The 18,998-nt window shown below is 46.5% G+C and overlaps 1 protein-coding gene across 1 annotated transcript in view; it reads right to left on the reverse strand.

Annotated features, from left to right (window-relative positions):
- Positions 1–585: 585 nt before the first annotated feature.
- The window catches only part of LOC147640108 (RHOMBOID-like protein 12, mitochondrial), a 75,865-nt gene continuing 57,452 nt past the window's right edge, over positions 586–18,998 (reverse strand). The window contains exon 8 of the mRNA XM_086777157.1: positions 586–928. Coding sequence (XP_086633283.1) covers positions 839–928 — 90 coding nt within the window. The 3' untranslated portion in view covers positions 586–838. The remainder of the gene's footprint in view (positions 929–18,998) is intronic.

The following is an 18,998-nucleotide window of genomic DNA, read 5'->3' on the forward strand; positions in this document are numbered from 1 at the left end:
GACCATGTGAGCACCTGATGCATGACCCAAGTTGAGGTTAGGATGAGGCTTGGCTACATTAGTTTGTGCAAAGATAGTGCCATGTTAAGGTTGTAAGTCTAGACTTTTCATATAATTGTTGTAACCTAGTGGACTCACTCTCTCTCTCTCTCTCTCTCTCTCTCTCTCTCTCTCTCACAAACACAAACACAAACACAAACACACGCGCATGTGTGCAGGCATTCACACAAACACACAAGCTCTTATTTAAATTTTCCTTTTTGAACAGCTAGCTCGGGGTTGGCCTTGTTGATGGGTGACATTGTCTTCTGTGCACTACGGCTTGTAATAAGAGGCATAGGACAAAGAGGAAGCATTTTATGCTGAATGGTGGCATACATAGCAACAAGGGTCTCTCTCTCTCTCTCTCTCTCTCACACACACACACACACACACACACGCACGCACAAGCAATATGTTTGACCTTTGGCAACTTGGACTTGTGTTGGACCCCTATTCATTAATCACTTACTTTTCTATCAAGTTTGATTTTTGCACCCTTATTATTCATTGATTTTTCTCTTATGCTATTAAAAATCATTTGCCTTTTGACGTGCTAAGACTAAATTTTCATTATGAAAAACAAGTTCAAGACTATAAAAACATTTGAACGGCCATGCATAAAACTTGGCAATTCACAAGCGTTCCCAGATCCACCTCACCGTAATTGGAAGGTCTAACAAAAGTATGGTCTACATTAACCTTCTGAGACATCTATAAGACTTGCTAGTTTTGAAAGTAGTATAAACAGCTTTTGAGAATAGCCCCCAACAAAAAAATAAATTAAAAAAAATCATGGCTAGAACCACAGCCTCTTTATATGTAGATAAGCTAGGAAGGCCACCACAGCTCCTCCAAGATGACCACCTACAGAGACATCTGTATCACCCTGCATTCAGAGAGAACGAAGAGTTAAATACTCATACATCTGCAAAGTGATAATTTCTATGTGAAAAAAGGAAAGAAAAGGAAACAGTAGTATAAAAAACCCTGCATAACTTCCTTTCCTAAACTGGCAATATCATAGTGCGCATGTTAGCTTGTATCCACGTAGCGATGTTTCTTACAACACATTTCTCAACAAAGCGTTATCGGTCATGACATAGCAACATTTGACATTAATAAAAACATCCAAGGAGAAAAGGAATGTTTTGACAGAAGGTTTAGAACAACTATTCAAAACGTGTCATCATTGATGATTTGTGACCCTACTACAACGCCTCTGCCTGCTCTGTGAATAGGGGTTCACCTCACTTTTCCCACCCACCCCTGCTCAGGCCCCCAAGGCAGCAACTAGGGTAAAACATGTCTCAATCCCAGGAGGGAGAACAGGATGGTGAGACAGCCTTTCACACCCCCACGAAGGCACCAAAAGCCTACCGCAAAAGACCGAGGGAAGGGATCATGTCCCCTAGCTCACGAAGGCTTGCGAAGATGGCCCGACGATATGAGGCCCTTTATGAGGAGATACAGCTACACATAAGGACAGAGATGAACACCATGCGACAGGAGCTTGAAAAGGAATGGACCGAGCAGATGCATGCCCAAAGGAAAGTGATATACGAAACGCTGAAGGAAGAGACATATGCCCAATTAAAGGGAGAAATGCAAGCCCAAGTACGGGTTGAAATGGAATTAGCCCAAGCCTTGATGCACACGGAAATGAAAAAAGAGATGCAGAAATGGAAGGATGACATGCTCCAAGAGATTGGCACAACAGTTGCATCGTACGAAGGCACTTTGAAGACATGTATAGCTGACCGCGAAAAAGACATCACAGATGTGCAAAACACTTTGGAATCATGTAAGGCAAAAGTGGCTGCAGGTGAGAAGGAAATGCATTCATGGGCTGAAATTGCCAGTGCCACAAAGAAACAAATTGAGGAAGTCAATCCATGAAGTAGTAAAAAAGCAGAAGGATACACCAATCAATAAAGTAGAGGTGATGAATGCTACATTGGAAGAGGAAGCCAAGAGATGGTCACATGCCTTACACGTACGCATAGTTGGGTGGGAAGATAAGGGAAATCCCTAAGAGGATGCAAAAGCTCTTGCAACAAAAATTGAAGCCGCTGATGTACCCATTACTAGAGCATGGCGAGTAGGCAGAGATGAAACCAGGGCGAAGATATTGATCATCAGGTTTGGTGACTTGGAGAAGAAGAAGGCCTTCCTCTCCAAAAGGATGGCCCTTAAGGGGGGAAAAGATTTATTTGGATGAGGACCTTACACCGGCACAGATAGCACACCGGAAGGAACACATGCCGCATGTGCTTGAGGCAAGGAAAGAGGGGAAATGGACGGTATACAGAGATGGCCGAGTCATCATTATGGAGAGGAGGCCTGCTTGACGGTGCGCGGCCTATGAGACCTTGCGATTCACGGTGTGGAATTGCAATGGAGCCCTTAGAACATATGCAAGATACTTTGAGGATACTTTCAGACATAGTGATATTGCTATGTATACGGAGACCCATCAGTGCACAAACAAGAGGCTTCCAGACGTGCGGGGTTATAGATGGGAATCAATGTTCCGCCCTCAGCCACGCACAGTGGGAGGTACCAGAGGATCTGCAATACTTTTCAGGGAGGAGCTTCGTGACAAAATACATGTGGTACATAGAGATGCAGATGCGAGGTACATGTGGGTCCGAATATGCACAGAGGGACTCCGCGAGCTATATGTGGTGGTATGCTACTTTCCCCCAGCCCACTCCAGGTTTGCACCATCAGGAGAGTCACCCTATACGCCACTATATGATGATATCATGAGGTTTGCCAGCATGGGAGACATTACTATTGGGAGACTTTAACGCACGTACAGGCACAAAGCATATAGAGCTGTATGATACTCAGGAGGCTATGTATCGGGAGATCACGGCAGAGGATGTAGGGTTGTAGAGATTAGCACAGGATGAGGGGAAGATTACAGATCATGGCAAGCATTTTCTCACACTCGGGAGTGCACATGGGTTGGTCATATACAATGGCCTATCGAGATGGCAAGGATCAGATGCTCTCACACACTGGAACTCTAAAGGGGAAGCGAACACAGTGGACTACTTGATGGGATCTCCTTCATTGATACTTGATGTGCGGGGTTTCACGATTTCCAGTTGGCCCATTGGCATAGCGATCATGCATACCTGAGTTTCACACTAGTAGGTAGATCCCCGAGAGATGGGCCAGCCACTCATCTACCTAGGTACCCGAGATATCAATTTACACGTGACAGTTGGGGTTTACCGAGATGCAGTATCTGATGGCTTGTTTGCTTTAGACCCGCATAGCGCTCTGGACGAGATCACGAGAGGATTGGCAAGTGTACTACATGCATCCACCTCATATGCGTTTCCCTGCACTATGATCCCTTCCCCACCCCCCTTGCAGCACTGCCCCACAGAACAATTGGTATGATGATGACTGTCGTGAGACACGAGCACAGCTACAGCGTGAGATTGCCATTGGGACTCACACGCATAGACAGACCAGGATGATCTTTCGGCGCCTTGTGCGTAGGAAGAAACGAGCCTACCTGGCTAAGCTAGAGGAGGAGATCTACCAACTTTCCCTGGGGAAGGACAACAAGAGGGCATGGAAGATGTTTCAGGAGAGAGAGCCTGGTACTCCGATTATTGCGAGGCATGGCATACTTCTGCTAGAGAACTATATGATGCACCAGGAAAGCCCCCCACCCCCCCCTCCACTGGGAGCTAGACCGGCTAACAGAACCCTTTTTACTATGCGGATGGTGCTAGATGCGATAGACAAGTTACAGAATGGAAAGGCACACGATCATGATGGGCTAGTTAGAGAGCATTTCTTATATGCGCGCAACACTTTGGCTCCGCTCATCGTACATGTGTTTAATCATGCCATTTGTGAGGGTTTCCCGGCAAGCTAGACAGAGCATATCATTGTTCCACTCTTTAAGAGTGGGGACCCCATGGTACGAGACAACTACAGGACGATCATGATTGGTCATTACTTGGCCAAACTATATGGCTCTATATTGGAGTTGGAGCTGAGCCACTGGGCAGAGAGGCATGGTCATCGAGCACATGGACAAGCCGGCTTCAGGAGAGGATTTACTACCTTGGATCACATACTGACACTTCGAGCACTTATTGAAGAGGGCAGGGCACAGAAGAGAAGGATATACTACTGCTTTGTGGACTTCCGCAAAGCCTTCGATACCGTACCACGTGCCACGCTTATGCACAGATTGCATGACATTAAGGTACCCGAGGATATGCAGTGGGGGATATATGCTTTGTATGAGTCTGTGTGACAGGCAGAGTCTGAGCTCCATGCGGACTATCCGATATGGTGACCAACACGATAGGGGTGGAGGAGGGATGCCCGCTATCACCCACCCTCTTTGGACTGTACATTGATGTGGTCTCCGATTATGTAGACAGATTGGGAGGCCCAGGGGCATGCCTGACAAGGGTGTTCATACCCATCTTGTTATATGCTAATGATATTGTTCTAATCTTAGACTCTCCGGAGGGATTACATAGACACCTGGATGCATTACAGGCTTTCTCTGCGGATAGAGATCTAACAGTGAACCTTGGGAAAACCAAGGTTATGGTGTTTAACACCACACAAGCATGGGTGACGAGATCAGAGCCTCAGTTCACTTTCCAAGGGGAGCCGGTTGAGTACGTCAAGTCACATGTCTACTTGGGAGTTACTTTCACATGACTGCGTTTCTCCCTGAAGGAGGTAGCAGCAGCTAGATTAGCTCGAGGGCATGCAGCCTTGGGGGCACTTGAACGGCAGTGTGCACACATACAGTTTCAAGAGCCGCCCACCAAATTGTGGCTATCTGATACGCTTGTCACACCGACCCTCCTGTACGGAGCTCCAATTTGGGGGCCCAGCATACATCACAGATCTCAGAGAGGGACGGATGAGGGATGGAGGCAAATGGAGAGACCAAGGTCATGGAGTTTGAGGATCAGAGATGCCTGAGATTGTTCCTACTTGAGCTCAAGAGACACAGAGAGACCCTCTTGGCAGACAGGAGACCGAGCCATGATGTACCTAGACAAAGGACCCTGACAGATTTCTTCGGCACCAACACCAGCAACCCAGCCCACACACCTCCTGATACCTCCTCCATTGGGCCATCAGGGCACCAACCACGCTCCCAGGGAGTCACCACTGATAGAGCAGTCATCTTCTGTCGTGCTCGTCGGCCACGCCCGCCAAGATCCCGACCACGGCATCCTCACCATCGCCAGATCAGAGCCATTATTGCTCGGCATCGGAGGCGCCTACCTCGCTTCTACGATCTCTCCATCCTAGACAGCCCCATGGCGGAGATATTTGATCTAAGGAGAGGGCAACACTTCAACTGATCAGCATATATGGATCTACCTGATATACATTTTCCAATATTTTCTACTCAGTATCATCTCGGAGTCTTACAATTCTGTTCTTATAACTGTAAGACAATCAATTTATTGTACTTTTTAGTCTCATTTAGTTGTTCTCTTTGATGAGACACCAACTTAAGATGTACTCTCAGTTTTGGTCTCATAGGCCATTATGGCCTCTTAGAGACGTTAATATATCATTTCATTTCTCTCTCCGGTGCAGGGATGAAATTCACACAATGCAGGAACCTTTTCTCACAAGTTTCCTAGGTGTCCCACTCCTCCATCTTGCTCTTGGAGACAAACTCCATGCTGCTTGATTTTCTTGACATGGAAAGTTCATCCTAGTACTCGGCTAGGATAAATCGTTTGCAACATGACTACCTTCCTCGTGCTGCATGGTATAAGATGACTGCAGAAGCTACTAAGATTGATGCTCAGCAAAATGAAGAGATTAACCCTGCATACGAAATAGAGAGACCATATAGACCTAAACCACTGTATATTTCCAAAACATAAATATATACAATGATGTCACAGACCATAATGTCAGATCTGTACTGTGGATGCTGCAAAAATCAGCTACAATGCATGACCTAACTGATGTACTTGCTGTCGTCCTCCGAGAAACACTCAAGGCAGGCACACTGCTGACCTAGAAGTTCTATCTGCTGAAGACTCTAGCACTGCAAACCATGCTCACAAGCTGATGGATATGACCCACAACCTGCCCTTATGCAGTGAGCTGAGGGGCTCGTTGGCTGCAACTGTTGGCTGGTCGACCAACTGTCTAAGAGCCTCCTTACTGCATTCTCACCCAAATGAAGGACATGTGCTAGCTAATCTTTCTTGCAAAGATGCAGGCCACCTGTTCATCTACACCACAGTTTTCTACAACAATTCTTCAATCAAGTCAATACAAGGCTTCCCACTCAAATGCATGTATTGGAATGTGTGTGGATTTAGTTTCTTTGGGGTGTGTGTCTAGTGCAGCATAGGTCTGTGAGTTTATATATATCCTCTGTAAAAGGAAATAAATCACTTCAAGCTTAACCTTCTTCTCATCAACCTTAACATAGAACCACGCCTTCAGAGGAATCCAATAACAAGACCTTGTATGCTACTGTCAAAGACAAGATATGGAAACTCAACGACCGCTTAATCACTTGTGCCGCCGTGGCTAGTAGGACACTAGTTTGGAGAGTGGTTCCTAAGAGTGATACCTGAAAATATGCTAGATATTCTTTTGTATTGCCAAAAAGTTCATCTAAATAGATCTCTTTTGTGTCACTCCTACTCTCTTCTAAGGATTTTACCCTCAACAACACTTACGCTCATCAATTATCATGACTTTTGGAGGTCCTGTCGGGATTGTGGTTCTAAATCCTTGAAAGGATTTGCTCTTTGGTCAAAATGGGGGATTTTTCAATTTTCAATGGGAAAGAAAGGGACAATGTAGAAACTTTTTTGGTCAAATTTAAGGTTGTCTGATTTGTTTCGAGGGACATGCACTTATTTGGTATCAAGGGTTGTCGGAGGAAACTGCACAAGCTTGGGGGAGCTTGACACAAGCTCTAGAAAGGGAATTTGTCTTAGATGAATCTCTGGATGTGGTGTGGAAGGTAAGGGAGAAGAAGAGGTGGTTCAAAAGTTTGAACCCATGTTAATAGATGTGTAAGAAGATAGGGAGGGTGCAATGGCCTTGTCACGCGCCAAAGTCAGAGGGGGTCGGACTCCCCTTGTTGTAGTTGCATCACCCTAGAAGGAGTTCATCAAATTGGGTCATTTTGTCTCGTCTCTTGATCGCATCATAGTCACAGGGGATGGGGGGGACGGACCCCTGGGACGGGGGAACGCCATTCCATAACGGACTGGAACGGAGACAGGATGGGGACCGATGGGGGACGTGTGAGTCCATGGTGTAACAACGGGACGGCGATTCGGGGACGCCAGGACGGCTCAGCATGTGGGACGGGACAGAATGGGACGGTCAACTGACCATTTGGTGCAATTGACTCTCGTAGCCGTTGCGCATTGTAGTCGACGGCCGTTGGAAGCACTGTAGCCGTTGAGCAGCCCCTCCCCACTTGGCCCATGGCTATAAGAAGAGCCCCCATGGCACATGCTATAGGAAGACACACCTCCTAGGCACTTGCTCTTAGCTCTTGGCACTTGCAACACTCCTCAAGCAAGGCTCAAGCTCAAGCCTCAAGGCTCAAGGCTCCTCAACTTTCAAGGGTCAGGTGGGAAGCTCATTGGCTCAACACTCCTCAAGGCTCAAGACTCTAGTGTTGCGGGATCCACGGCCACATGCGGCACTCTCCTCCTTGAAAGCAAGGCCTCATGTGCGGCAACGCGTTCAAGAAGCCTCCTTCTCGTGTCCGGTGTGACCTAATCACAAAAACGAACCTCATGACTAGGCTCATGCAAGAGGTGAGCTCTCACTTTATCCGCCCCACCCGTTCGCCTATATGGACATAGCTTGCACGACCATGGGCGAGAGCCTCCTCCACTTCTGGGATGATCGGAGTTGACCTCTTCCCACCAAGACCAACCTTCGGTCCTCCTTCCTCTATTCATATTGGCGCCGTCGGAACGAGGTGCGGGGGATGGTCGCGATGAAGATGCCATGGAGGCAAGTGCCAAGGAGGCTTGAGCAATGGAGGTGAGTGTAGGAAAGAGATGTAGGACAGGCTAAAGCAAGAGGTGAGTGTGTGCTTGCCGATGGAGAGGCTAAAGCAAGAGGTGAAAGTAGGAGAGAGAGAGAGTGTAGGAGAGCAAGAGGTGAGTGTGGGTGTGTGTGTGTGCGGCGTGCGCTTGCCGATGGAGAGGCTAGAGCAAGAGGTGAGTGTAGGAGAGCAACAAGACTACAAGTGACAACTTGAAATTACAACTTACCCAATGCCACTTAAGGAGAGCTTGAGCCTTGCCCAATGGCCATCCCAAGGTTCGGCATCCCCATGTGCATCCACTTCATCGGCACCCGCGGCCGCATCACCCGCCCCACAAGAACGGGCCCCAACACCATCCTTCTCCATGCCGACCGCATCCACACACTCACGCCGGCAAAGTATTCTCGAGGGTAGTTGGGACCCCAAGAAGAAGGAAGAGGTGGATACGGCCATAGCTTGCTTCTTCTTTCACGACCACATTGCTTTCCATGCTGCCAAGTAATCAAGAATTAAGATGTCTAGTTTAAGATCTATCATTTTACAATGTTCCTCTTACAAGTTACTTAAACTTTGAACTTTGAAGTTGATTGGTTATTAAATTATTCATTTTTTGTGGATAGATCGGACTACTTCAAGGTCATGGTGAAGAAGATAGGGGAGTATGGTCCAAACTATACGTCCCCATCATCGGAGTCTTTGCGCACCACATTGCTAGAGAAGGAGAAGAGGCTTGTGGAGCAAGCAACAGAAAACACGAAGCAACAATGGGCAAGGAATGGAGTGTCCCTGATAGCCGGTGGATGGAGTGATATGCGGAAGAGGTCCATCCATGGCCATGTCACATATTCACGCGGTGAGATGTACTTCATCACCTCACATAATGCTTCTAGGACCGGGAAGAGTGCTGATGTGCTAGCAGCAGAGTGGGCTAGTGGCATAGAGATCATTGGCCCAGACCTAGCTGTGGGCTTTGTTGCTGATGGGGAAGCTTCAAACAGGGCAGCCGGAGCGATCATCGACAGCATGTACCCCAACATCACCATGTCATTTTGCATGGCACATTGCTTAAATAATCTCTTGAAGGATATTGGGGACTTGCCATGGATCCGGCCTATCATCCAAGTGGGCAGCCAAATAGTGACATTTGTCACAAACCATCAGTTCCTACGCCATGAATTCTCCAAAAAATTCAGCCGTCAGCTCCTCAAATACTCGGATACGAGGTTTGCCTACAACTTCTTCATGCTCCACCGATTGAGAGAGTGTAGTGGTGCATTGAGATAGTTGTTCATTAGTGACGAGTTCACTTCTTCACCATTGGCTTCCACTGAGACAGGAGCTCTATGCAAGGAAAAAGCAGAGAGCCCTGATTTTTGGGAAAAAGTGAAGCGCATTGATGCTATGGTTCAACCTATTGTCCACTTGATGAGGCTTCTGGATGGTATGAAGCCATGCATTGGCAAGGTATATGAGGCTATGGACAGCATGATAGAGAAGCTAAGGGATTTGGAGCCAGATGAGGACAGGTATGAGGAGATCCGTGCCCTATGTGTGCATAGGTGGAACTCCTACTCCTCTCTTTTGCATGCAGCAGCCTAGTAAAGGGCAAGAAAGTGACACAGAGGTGAGCAAGCTATGGAGACTTGTCTTGACTCGACTTGTGCCTGACCCAAATGTTAGGCGGAAGATCCGTGACCAGTTGTCTAGGTATAGGAGCTTTCAAGGCTCTCATGGAGACATGGATGCACAGGATGATCGCTTCAAAGTTGGGGCTGCTTTGTGGTGGGAAGATTTTGGTTCGGATGGACCTGAGCTTCAGCATCTAGCCATCAGCATTCTTAGCCAGGCAGTGAGTTCCTCTTGCCTAGAGCAACTTTGGAGCTGATACAGTCACATTGCATCGAAGAAGAGGAACCGTCTTGGGGTGGAACGGGCAAATGATCTAGTCTTTGTGAGTGCAAACTTGCGAATGCTTTGCAAGAGTGCAACTGCAAAGGCTGATGCATTTACCAAGTTGGAGATGTCTCAGGATGATGAGGAGTTGGAGGAGCAAGTGGAGGACATCTCTATCGAGCCTGTAGGCATTGCATGGACCCATGATCGTGAGGCCAGCACTTCACATGCCCCTTGAGGCTTTTTGACATTTGTACTACTCTAGTGATAGTCTCTTTTTTTAATGCCACTTACGTGGTTAGGACCTAGGCCTTTGCCCTTGTCTTTTGCTTTAGCCTTTGGCACCTGGGTCCTGGGTGCCTGATCTCCTTTTATGTAACACCCATTTTTTTGCTAGTGTGACTTAATATTGATGCTTTGGAAGTGTAAAGTGACTTTGTTTTAGTATTGTTAAGTTTCTTGAATGAGTGCTTACTTAAAATTGCATATTTTGTTCCCCGTCCCCCGTTCCCCGTTACGTTCCACGTCCCCGTTCCCCGTCCCATGTTACTATGGATCCCATACTCGAAGAGAAGGTTCATATACAAGCACCCAGAGATCATGTTGAGCCAGTGAGAATAGCAAAGGAGAAAGACAGGAAACTTAAGCTCACAATCGATATGGAAGAGACTCAAGATATAGTGGAAAGCTATAAGGCCAATGATGGTATTGAGAGGAGTGTAGAAAGACTGGTTAATGAATTTGCAGATTTGAGGATTCATCATCTTCGTTCACCTGATGCTTTTAGAGCCAGGGAGAATTATGTCACTTTTGTAATGAAAGGAGACATGTAAGGACAAATTGCCCAATAAGGATTGGAAACCCTGAACCTAATCCATAGTAACATGAAACGTTTCATCTGTTTCGTCGTTTTGAAGGTTTCGTTTCGTTTCGTTTCGTTTCATCTGTTTTGGACGAAACGCAAAGGATTCGAAGTGACACTTCTTATATACACATACCAAATTTATAACATAGTTTTACGAGATCTTTGGGTATTTGACAGTGGCATCAAAGCATGCCTCGTGAACGAGCAAGTCGGTAGGTAGAGAAGATGAGGTCGAAGAAAGGTATGTGTTCAAGAAGCTTGCTGTTTTGTTATACATGCTGCTGATTTTTTAGAAAGTATGTGCTTTTTCCGTCAAAGAAACCCAGGATGATGGAGATGGTGGTCTAGAAAGGGTTGATTGCTTTGCAAGTAGTAGGTTGAAGACGCTTGTGCAGTAGTATGCATGAGTCGGGTGAGAAAAACAGAAAAAGCACGTAGCTTTTTGTTGAACGCGAGAGAGACTGAGAGAAGAGAGATGCGATTGTTTTGGAGCTGCTGGTCGTGAAGTGTTGCAGGCGGGCAGACATGCAGGCAGGAGGCTATGCAGTCGGCCAGGCCTACGTAGGCAGACGCTCAGGCCTACGAAGGCAGGCGCCTTGGCCAAGCAGGCCGGCGCCCAGGCTACGCTGGCAGCCGACCATAGGCGGCCACGCCTACGTTGGCAGGCGGCCAAGCCTAGGCGGGGCTAGCGCAGGCTTCCGCGTACAGCCAGGTACACCCGCACGCAGCGAAGCTGACGACGCACTCAGACGGCGGCGGTGTTATTTTCGAGGAGCCAGAGAAAAAAAAACAACGAAAGCATCCACCCGATTCGACGCTTTTGTTTTTTTGGGGGGTTTTTATTAAACTTTTTTTTTACAAAAGTTTAAAGGTCCCTATGGTTCAACATGTTTTTTTTAAAGAAAACAGAACACACACACACACACACACATACATATATATATATATATATATATATATATATATATATATATATATATATATATATATATTGAAAAAAAAACACACACACACACACACACACACAGTCAAATATCCAAGGATCTCCTCATAAAACGCTCCTGGTTCGAGACTCGAAACCTACAAACAAACAAACAAACAAGAAGGGGGTGCAGGCCTGACTCACCTCCCAACCATGACAGCCGTGGGCAAGCCCACAGTCTTGGCTGTCCCCACCGAGCCACGAGCTGAGCTAACTAGGCTGACGTACCGACCAGCCTCTACCTCGTGACGTCCCATACCGCCACGAAGCTACCCTCGCGGGCCTCGAGACTGCTACCGGCCTCGGCTGCATAAAGCAGGTGCACGTCTGCACTAGATCCAGGCTCCAGACCATAGAGCTTTCACAAACTCGCGAGACTCTCTATATGACCAATGACTAACCTTGGCCACCCTTTTATAGGCTCTTGGCCGGTCATCGGACGTCCACACTTGGGCGCCCGCGCGTCCATACTTGGGTGCCCACCCGTTAGTCTATCCCTAACTCAGCTCGCCATTTAGCCTGCCTAGCTCCAAGCTTCCCCAAACCTCGAAGCTAGTCTTGTGTGCGTGTAGCATACGGTAGATACACACTGTATCACGACCCCGTGTTTTTCTCTGGACAGTATGCAGGTGTGCACGGGGACATGGTGGACAGTGTGAATGGCATCAGATTGGAGTTAAAAAGGAAGCCCATGTGTGGACAACCCCAAGTGTGAAGGGGGCAAAGAGACTTTAATTAAAAAGGTTTTATAACCTTTGGTGGCCAAAAATTAAAGTTTAAAAGGTTTTAAAACCTTGGGAGGCCCCTAGGTAATTTATAGAGGCTACTCTACTTTTGGGGAAGGGGGCACGCCTCTTTCTCTCTCTTGCTTTTTGGGAGAGGTGGTACAAGTTGGCTGCGTGGAGGAGAAGATATAGCAGGCCGGTTGACTGCGTGGGAAGTAGCCGTACAGTACAGCAGCTGTGAGAAGGCTGGTACAGACTTGTACGGATGCTGCAGGTGCAGGCGCCTATTGTGCAGGTGTAGACTTGTACGAACAGGTACATGCAGGCGGATAAGGACAATTCTGTCCAGCAGGTACAGGCGGGACAGTTCAGTCTTGTATAGCTACAGGAAGCGCATCACCAGGGTACAGGTGGCACATAAAAAGCTAGGCCATGCGTGTGCTTTTTGGCTCGTGGAAACAGGTCTGCAGGAAGGTACTGCTGGCGGGTTGCGCTACAGGGAATACAGGCGCAGCTGAATATCTTCTTATGCTTGCTTTTTGGGGAGAAAAAAGGTCAGTTGGCTGCCGTACTACAGAAGTCAGACACAGGCGCTGAACCTTTCTCTCTCCCTTTGGCTTTAGGAGGATTGGCTAGTTGCTGTGCTGCAGTGTATACAGGCGCCTACTGAATCTCTCTCTCTCTCCTTGGCTTTTGGCAAGAGGTTGTCTGTCGGGCTGAACTGTTGTTTATACATACAGTGCTGGACATAGAAGTGTGGACTGAAAAAGGGAGTGCAGGGCTGGATATCAGGTTCACCCACAGGTGTTCTCCCTCTCTCGGCTGCAAAACAAGAGAGCGGGACTGTTTATGGGCTGTTTTTGTTTGGCTGCAAATTCAGCTATGTACTTGGGTTTCTGGCTGCAAGTACAGGTCACTTGGTTATGTTTCTTGGCATGGGAGTGATGCAAGCTCGCATGGCTGCGTGCTCATGGAGCAGATTGTTTTCTTCCTGCTAGAAAGGAACAGAGGGACCTACAGTTATGGGCATCTCTATGTTGCCAGATGTTTCATGAGGGAACAGGTGACTAGATGTATGTTGTTGTTGGCACTGTTGTTGAATGGTGCCATGAATGGTTCCGTATGGAAACAAGACATAAGTTTCAAAGGGAAACAGGCCTAAGGGTTTCATGTGGAAACAGGTCGTAGGTTTCTCGAGGAAACATGTTTTTGGGTTTCTCCAGGAGATAGGTCACACGCAGGCAGAAGGTACAGGAATGGGACACATGTTTGGTACAGCCTTGCTACTGATTGGGTAGGGGACAAGGAATCCATGACAGAGGTGGATAGTACCCTTGGAAGGTGGTACAGGTGTGTCGACTGTATGGTATGCTGTGCTGTGATACGAGTTCTCTTTTGAGAGACAGTTTGGGAGTCTGTGTTGTGATGCAGAAGCACTGGATGTGTCAGGGTGTGATGCTATTCATAGGGTGAGAGGCTGTGGATGGTTGTGGTAGCCCTGATCATAGGAGAAAGCTTCTGTATGCAGACTTAATGTGAGAGTCTTTCGATGTGAACAATGGCTGGACTTGTTTGTGGATGCCGAGTGGATATGAAGCCATGATGCAGGGTACTTGCAGGCTTCAGGAGTTCTACTATGACGGCTGAGTTCCCAGCCTTATTGTAATCAAAGCTCTTATAATCAATTAAAGAAATACCGCAAGGGACGCCACTGCGTTTTGGGGCCAATCGGTGTCCATGTACTGTTTGCAGGAGCACTCTAGCTCCCCCTGTTTGTTTTCCTTTTCTAGGTCCTCAATGGCGTTGAAGTGTTTTATGTGCGAGTGTTTGTTTCACTGCCCGTCAGACCGGTTTCACACTGTGCACATGACATACTCCCCTTCCTCTAAGAGCTCACTCCTGAGCTCACTAAAAAGCCAGGGTAATCTCTCTGAAGAGTAGTCAATGTCTCCCATGTAGCGTCCTCCTCAACACGATCCTTCCACTTGATCTTGTATTCCGTGATTGATAAGCGTATTACGCAATCTTCTTTCATGAAATCCAAGAATCTTGTCAAGTTCGTGCGGAACAAATGTCATGTCCTCGACATCTATAAGCGTATTACACTTGGGCGCCCGATGACCGGCCAAGAGTCTATAAAAGGGTGGCCAAGGTTACTCATTAGTCATATAGAGAGTCTCGCGAGTTTGTGAGAGCTCTATGGTCTGGAGCTTGGATCTAGTGCAGACGTGCACCTGCTTTATGCAGCCGAGGCCGGCAGCAGTCTCGAGGCCCGCGAGGGTAGCTTCGTGGCAGCATATGGGACGTCAGGCACAAATCGCAGCCCAGATGCAAGCTTTGCAAAACTCCATCGCTCTCTTGACCACCACCCTCTCTACTCTATCGGGTATGGATACCTTGGCCTCTGCTTTAGGCCCCAATATTACTCCGGACTAGTTCGGGGGTGAGCATAAGCAGCATACCAAGCAGATCCTGGACACTTGGCTACATAAGTGGCAAGTTCACTTTCAGTTTCATCCATATGATGATGGAAAAAAGATCAAGTTAGCAGCAGGTTTCCTCTCAGGTAAAGCTTTGCTTTGGTGGAAGGAACTCAACCCTAAGCCAACGACTTGGGCACAATTCGAAGACGTCTTCAAGAAGGAATTCCTCAAGAAAGAGGATGATTATGATGTTGTTGCCCGGTTTACATCTTTGACCATGACCTCGCAGCACCTCACTTATGAGGTCTACCTCCAGAAGTTTAGGGACTTGCAGATGAAAGCTACAAAGATGGATCCCACTACTCTTTTGCGGTTCTTCGTAGCTGGTTTACCAGACTCATACCGTTTACAGGTTAAAAATAACAAATGCAAAACATTGGACAAAGCCATTCATTCAGCTCGTATCTATGATGATACAATGGTTTCTTCCAAGTCTAAACCCGTTACCGAGCAGGGGAACAAGCATAAACAAAAGTTCTCTACACCTATGGCTAACACAACTGAAGAAAAGTCTTTGGACCAACCTTCGAAGAATTCAAGTTCGACACCAACGAAGAAGAAACGACTCCTTAGGGCTTTAAAGCTCAAGAAGGAACGACGACGTTCTATTTGCGAAGAAAAAGGACACATGCGTAACGAGTGCCCAAAGCAAAAGGGTGCAAAGACCAATGCAAGATCCAAGCCAAAGACAGCTAACCAGTTGTCTTTGACAGGTACGTCAATTATTGTACTTTCTCGCCCTAGTACTTGTTCTGATTGTCTGTTCAACTCTAAAGTATTTGGCTTGCATGATCTTCTCCGCGTTTATGGAGAAGTGAATGGCCATAAGATTCACATTCTTCTAGACCCTGGCATCTCACACAACTTTGGTAACTACAAACTTGTGCAGAAATTGAGTCTTGATACGACACCCAGCGATCATACCTATGAGGTACGCCTACCTGCGGGTCGGCAAGTATGGGATCAAAAGCAAGTCCAGATAGATAGTTCTAGTCATATTTTTTCTTTTCAGCATAAGGACATCCAGTATAGTATTTTAGGTGATTGTATTCATCCCTCTCAAGGACCTCTTGTAAATACAGTTGATTTTGAAAATATAATCGATTCTTCTTTGTATACCGCTTTCCATTGTGTATTGATTCCACTTTCTTCCTTTCTCATCCCTTCCATGGATGTAAATGAATTAAGTGTGTTTGAGAGCAAAGAATTACAGAAGATACTTGATTCATTTCAAGATGTATTTCCTAAGGAACTGCCATCAGGTTTACCACCTGAACGGGCCGTAGATCATCGTATTGACTTGATCCCTGGTGCCCATCCTGTCAGTATTCCACCTTCCAGGATGAGCCAAGCTGAGGAAGATGAGTTGGCTAAACAACTCGAAGATTATTTGAGGATGGGCCAGATCCGTCCAAGTAAATCACCTTGGGGTGCACCTGTGTTGCTTAGAAGAAAGAAGGACAATACCTGGAGAATGTGTATAGATTACAAGAGATTGAACAAGCTGACCATTAAGAACCGTTATCCTCTCCCTAGATCAGATGACCTGATTGACCAGTTAGCAGGAGCGAAATATTTCACGAAGATAGATTTACGTACTGGCTATCACCAGATACGTATTCATGAAAGGCATGTCGAAAGAACCGCCTTCCGGACTAGGTATGGCCATTACCTGATCCTAGTCGGCCTTATGTTCTTGAAACTGATGCCAGTGACTATGCTATCGAGGTTGCTCTATTTCAAGATGGTAGACCGGTTGCTTTTGAAAGTAAAAAGCTAGACGACACTCAATCTCGTTGGCCAACCCTTGAGAAAGAGCTTTATGTTGTGATTCATGCTCTCAAGGTTTGGAGACATTATTTATATGGCTCCAAGTTTGTGGTATTGACTAATCATCAATCAATCGAGTATGTGTGTGATGCGGATGATTTGAGTGGAAGGAAAGCTTGTTGGGTTGAGTTAATGCAAGATTTTGATTTTGAGATTCGTTATCAGAAAGGGTCCATGAATAATGTTGCGGATGCACTTAGTCGAATTAGAGAGGTGAATACTTTGTCGTTCACTAAGATTTCTACTGATTTATTTCAGTCATTGAGAGGGCTTTGCAGGACTGATAGTTATTTTGGTCCATTTTGGCAAAAGATCCAGGACGGGAGCTCATTGATTGACCAAGACTCAATGACTAAGCAGTCTACCATTCAGGCTGCAGGAGGCCAGTGGATGATTCGAAATGGTTTACTATTCCGTAATGACAAAATTTGTGTACCACAGATCCCGGACATTAGGTCCAAGATTCTTAAGGAGTGTCACGACGCCCCTTCTGCTGGACACCCTGGGGTACACAAGACACTATCATTAGTGAAACACACTTTTTATTGGCCAAAGATGAAAGAGTATGTAGAAGATTATGTTCTCAAGTGTCAAATTTGTCAGGCAAATAAAGCTGAACGCTTTAGACAGGCTGGGTTGTTGCATCCTTTGCAAATCCCAAGTAATAAATGGAAAAGTATTTCCATGGATTTTATTACCGGATTGCCAAGAACACATCAAGGCCACGATTCTATTTGGGTTGTGGTAGATCGCTTGACAAAAATGACTAGATTTTTACCAACCCGGAAGACTATTACAGCAACGTAATTAGCACGGCATTTTATCGAGCGATTGTTTAGACTGTACGGGTTACCGCAGGACATAGTCAGTGATATGGACTCTAAGTTTACGAGTGATTTTGGGAAACTTGTTTTCGAGAAGTTGGAAACAACTTTGAATTTGAGTTTCTCTGATCATCCTCAATCTGATGGCCAGACTGAAAGAGTGAATCAGATTTTGGAAGATATGCTTCGAGTATATGTATCCAAAAGACAGAGTTCATGGGAGGATTATCATCCTATATTAGAATTTGCATATAACAGTACTAAGCATACGAGTACAGGTTTTAGTCCTTTCATGCTTATGTATGGTTTTCAACCTAGATCACCTGTTACAGTAGGATTCTCAGGACTTCAGCATGATGCAGCACGTAATTTTTTCCAAGATATGCAGGAAATGTTACAAGTTGCGAAAGAATCTATTAGAAGTGCTCAAGACCGAGACAGATTTTATTCTAATAGACATCGTTCACCCACAAAGTTCTCTGAAGGAACAATGGTGTATTTGCGAGTTCCGAAAGATTTCGAGACTTTACGGACAGGTCGATCTCCGAAATTATCCCCTAGATACTCTGGACCATTTCGTATTACACGAAGGATTGGTTTAGTTGCATATGAATTGGATTTGCCTTCTCATGTGAAAGTTCATCCTGTATTTCATGTCAGTAGATTAAGGAAGTGCTGGGTGGAACAGACCAGTTAATTACTCCTCAAGAAATTATAGATGTCGAGGACATGACATTTGTTCCGCACGAACCTGACAAGATTCTTGGATTTCATGAAAGAAGATTGCGTAATACGCTTATCACGGAATACAAGATCAAGTGGAAGGATCGTGTTGAGGAGGACGCTACATGGGAGACATTGACTACTCTTCAGAGAGATTACCCTGGCTTTTTAGTGAGCTCAGGAGTGAACTCTTAGAGGAACGGGAGTATGTCATGTGCACAGTGTGTATCTACCGTGTGCTACACGCACACAAGACTAGCTTCGAGGTTTGGGGAAGCTTGGAGCTAGGCATGCTGATTGGCGAGCTGAGTTAGGGATAGACTAACGGGTGGGCACCCAAGTATGGACGCGCGGCGCCCAAGTGTGGACGCCCGATGACCGGCCAAGAGCCTATAAAAGGGTGGCCAAGGTTAGTCATTAGGCATATAGAGAGTCTCGCAAGTTTGTGAGATCTATGGTTTGGAGCCTGGATCTAGTGCAGACGTGCACCTGCTTTATGCAGCCGAGGCCGGCAGCAATCTCGAAGCCCGCGAGGGTAGCTTCGTGGCGGTATGGGACGTCACGAGATAGAGGCC

The sequence above is a fragment of the Cibotium barometz genome, chromosome 3 (genome assembly GCF_041138505.1).
Source record: "Cibotium barometz isolate CiBa-2024 chromosome 3, ASM4113850v1, whole genome shotgun sequence".
NCBI lineage: Eukaryota > Viridiplantae > Streptophyta > Polypodiopsida > Cyatheales > Cibotiaceae > Cibotium > Cibotium barometz.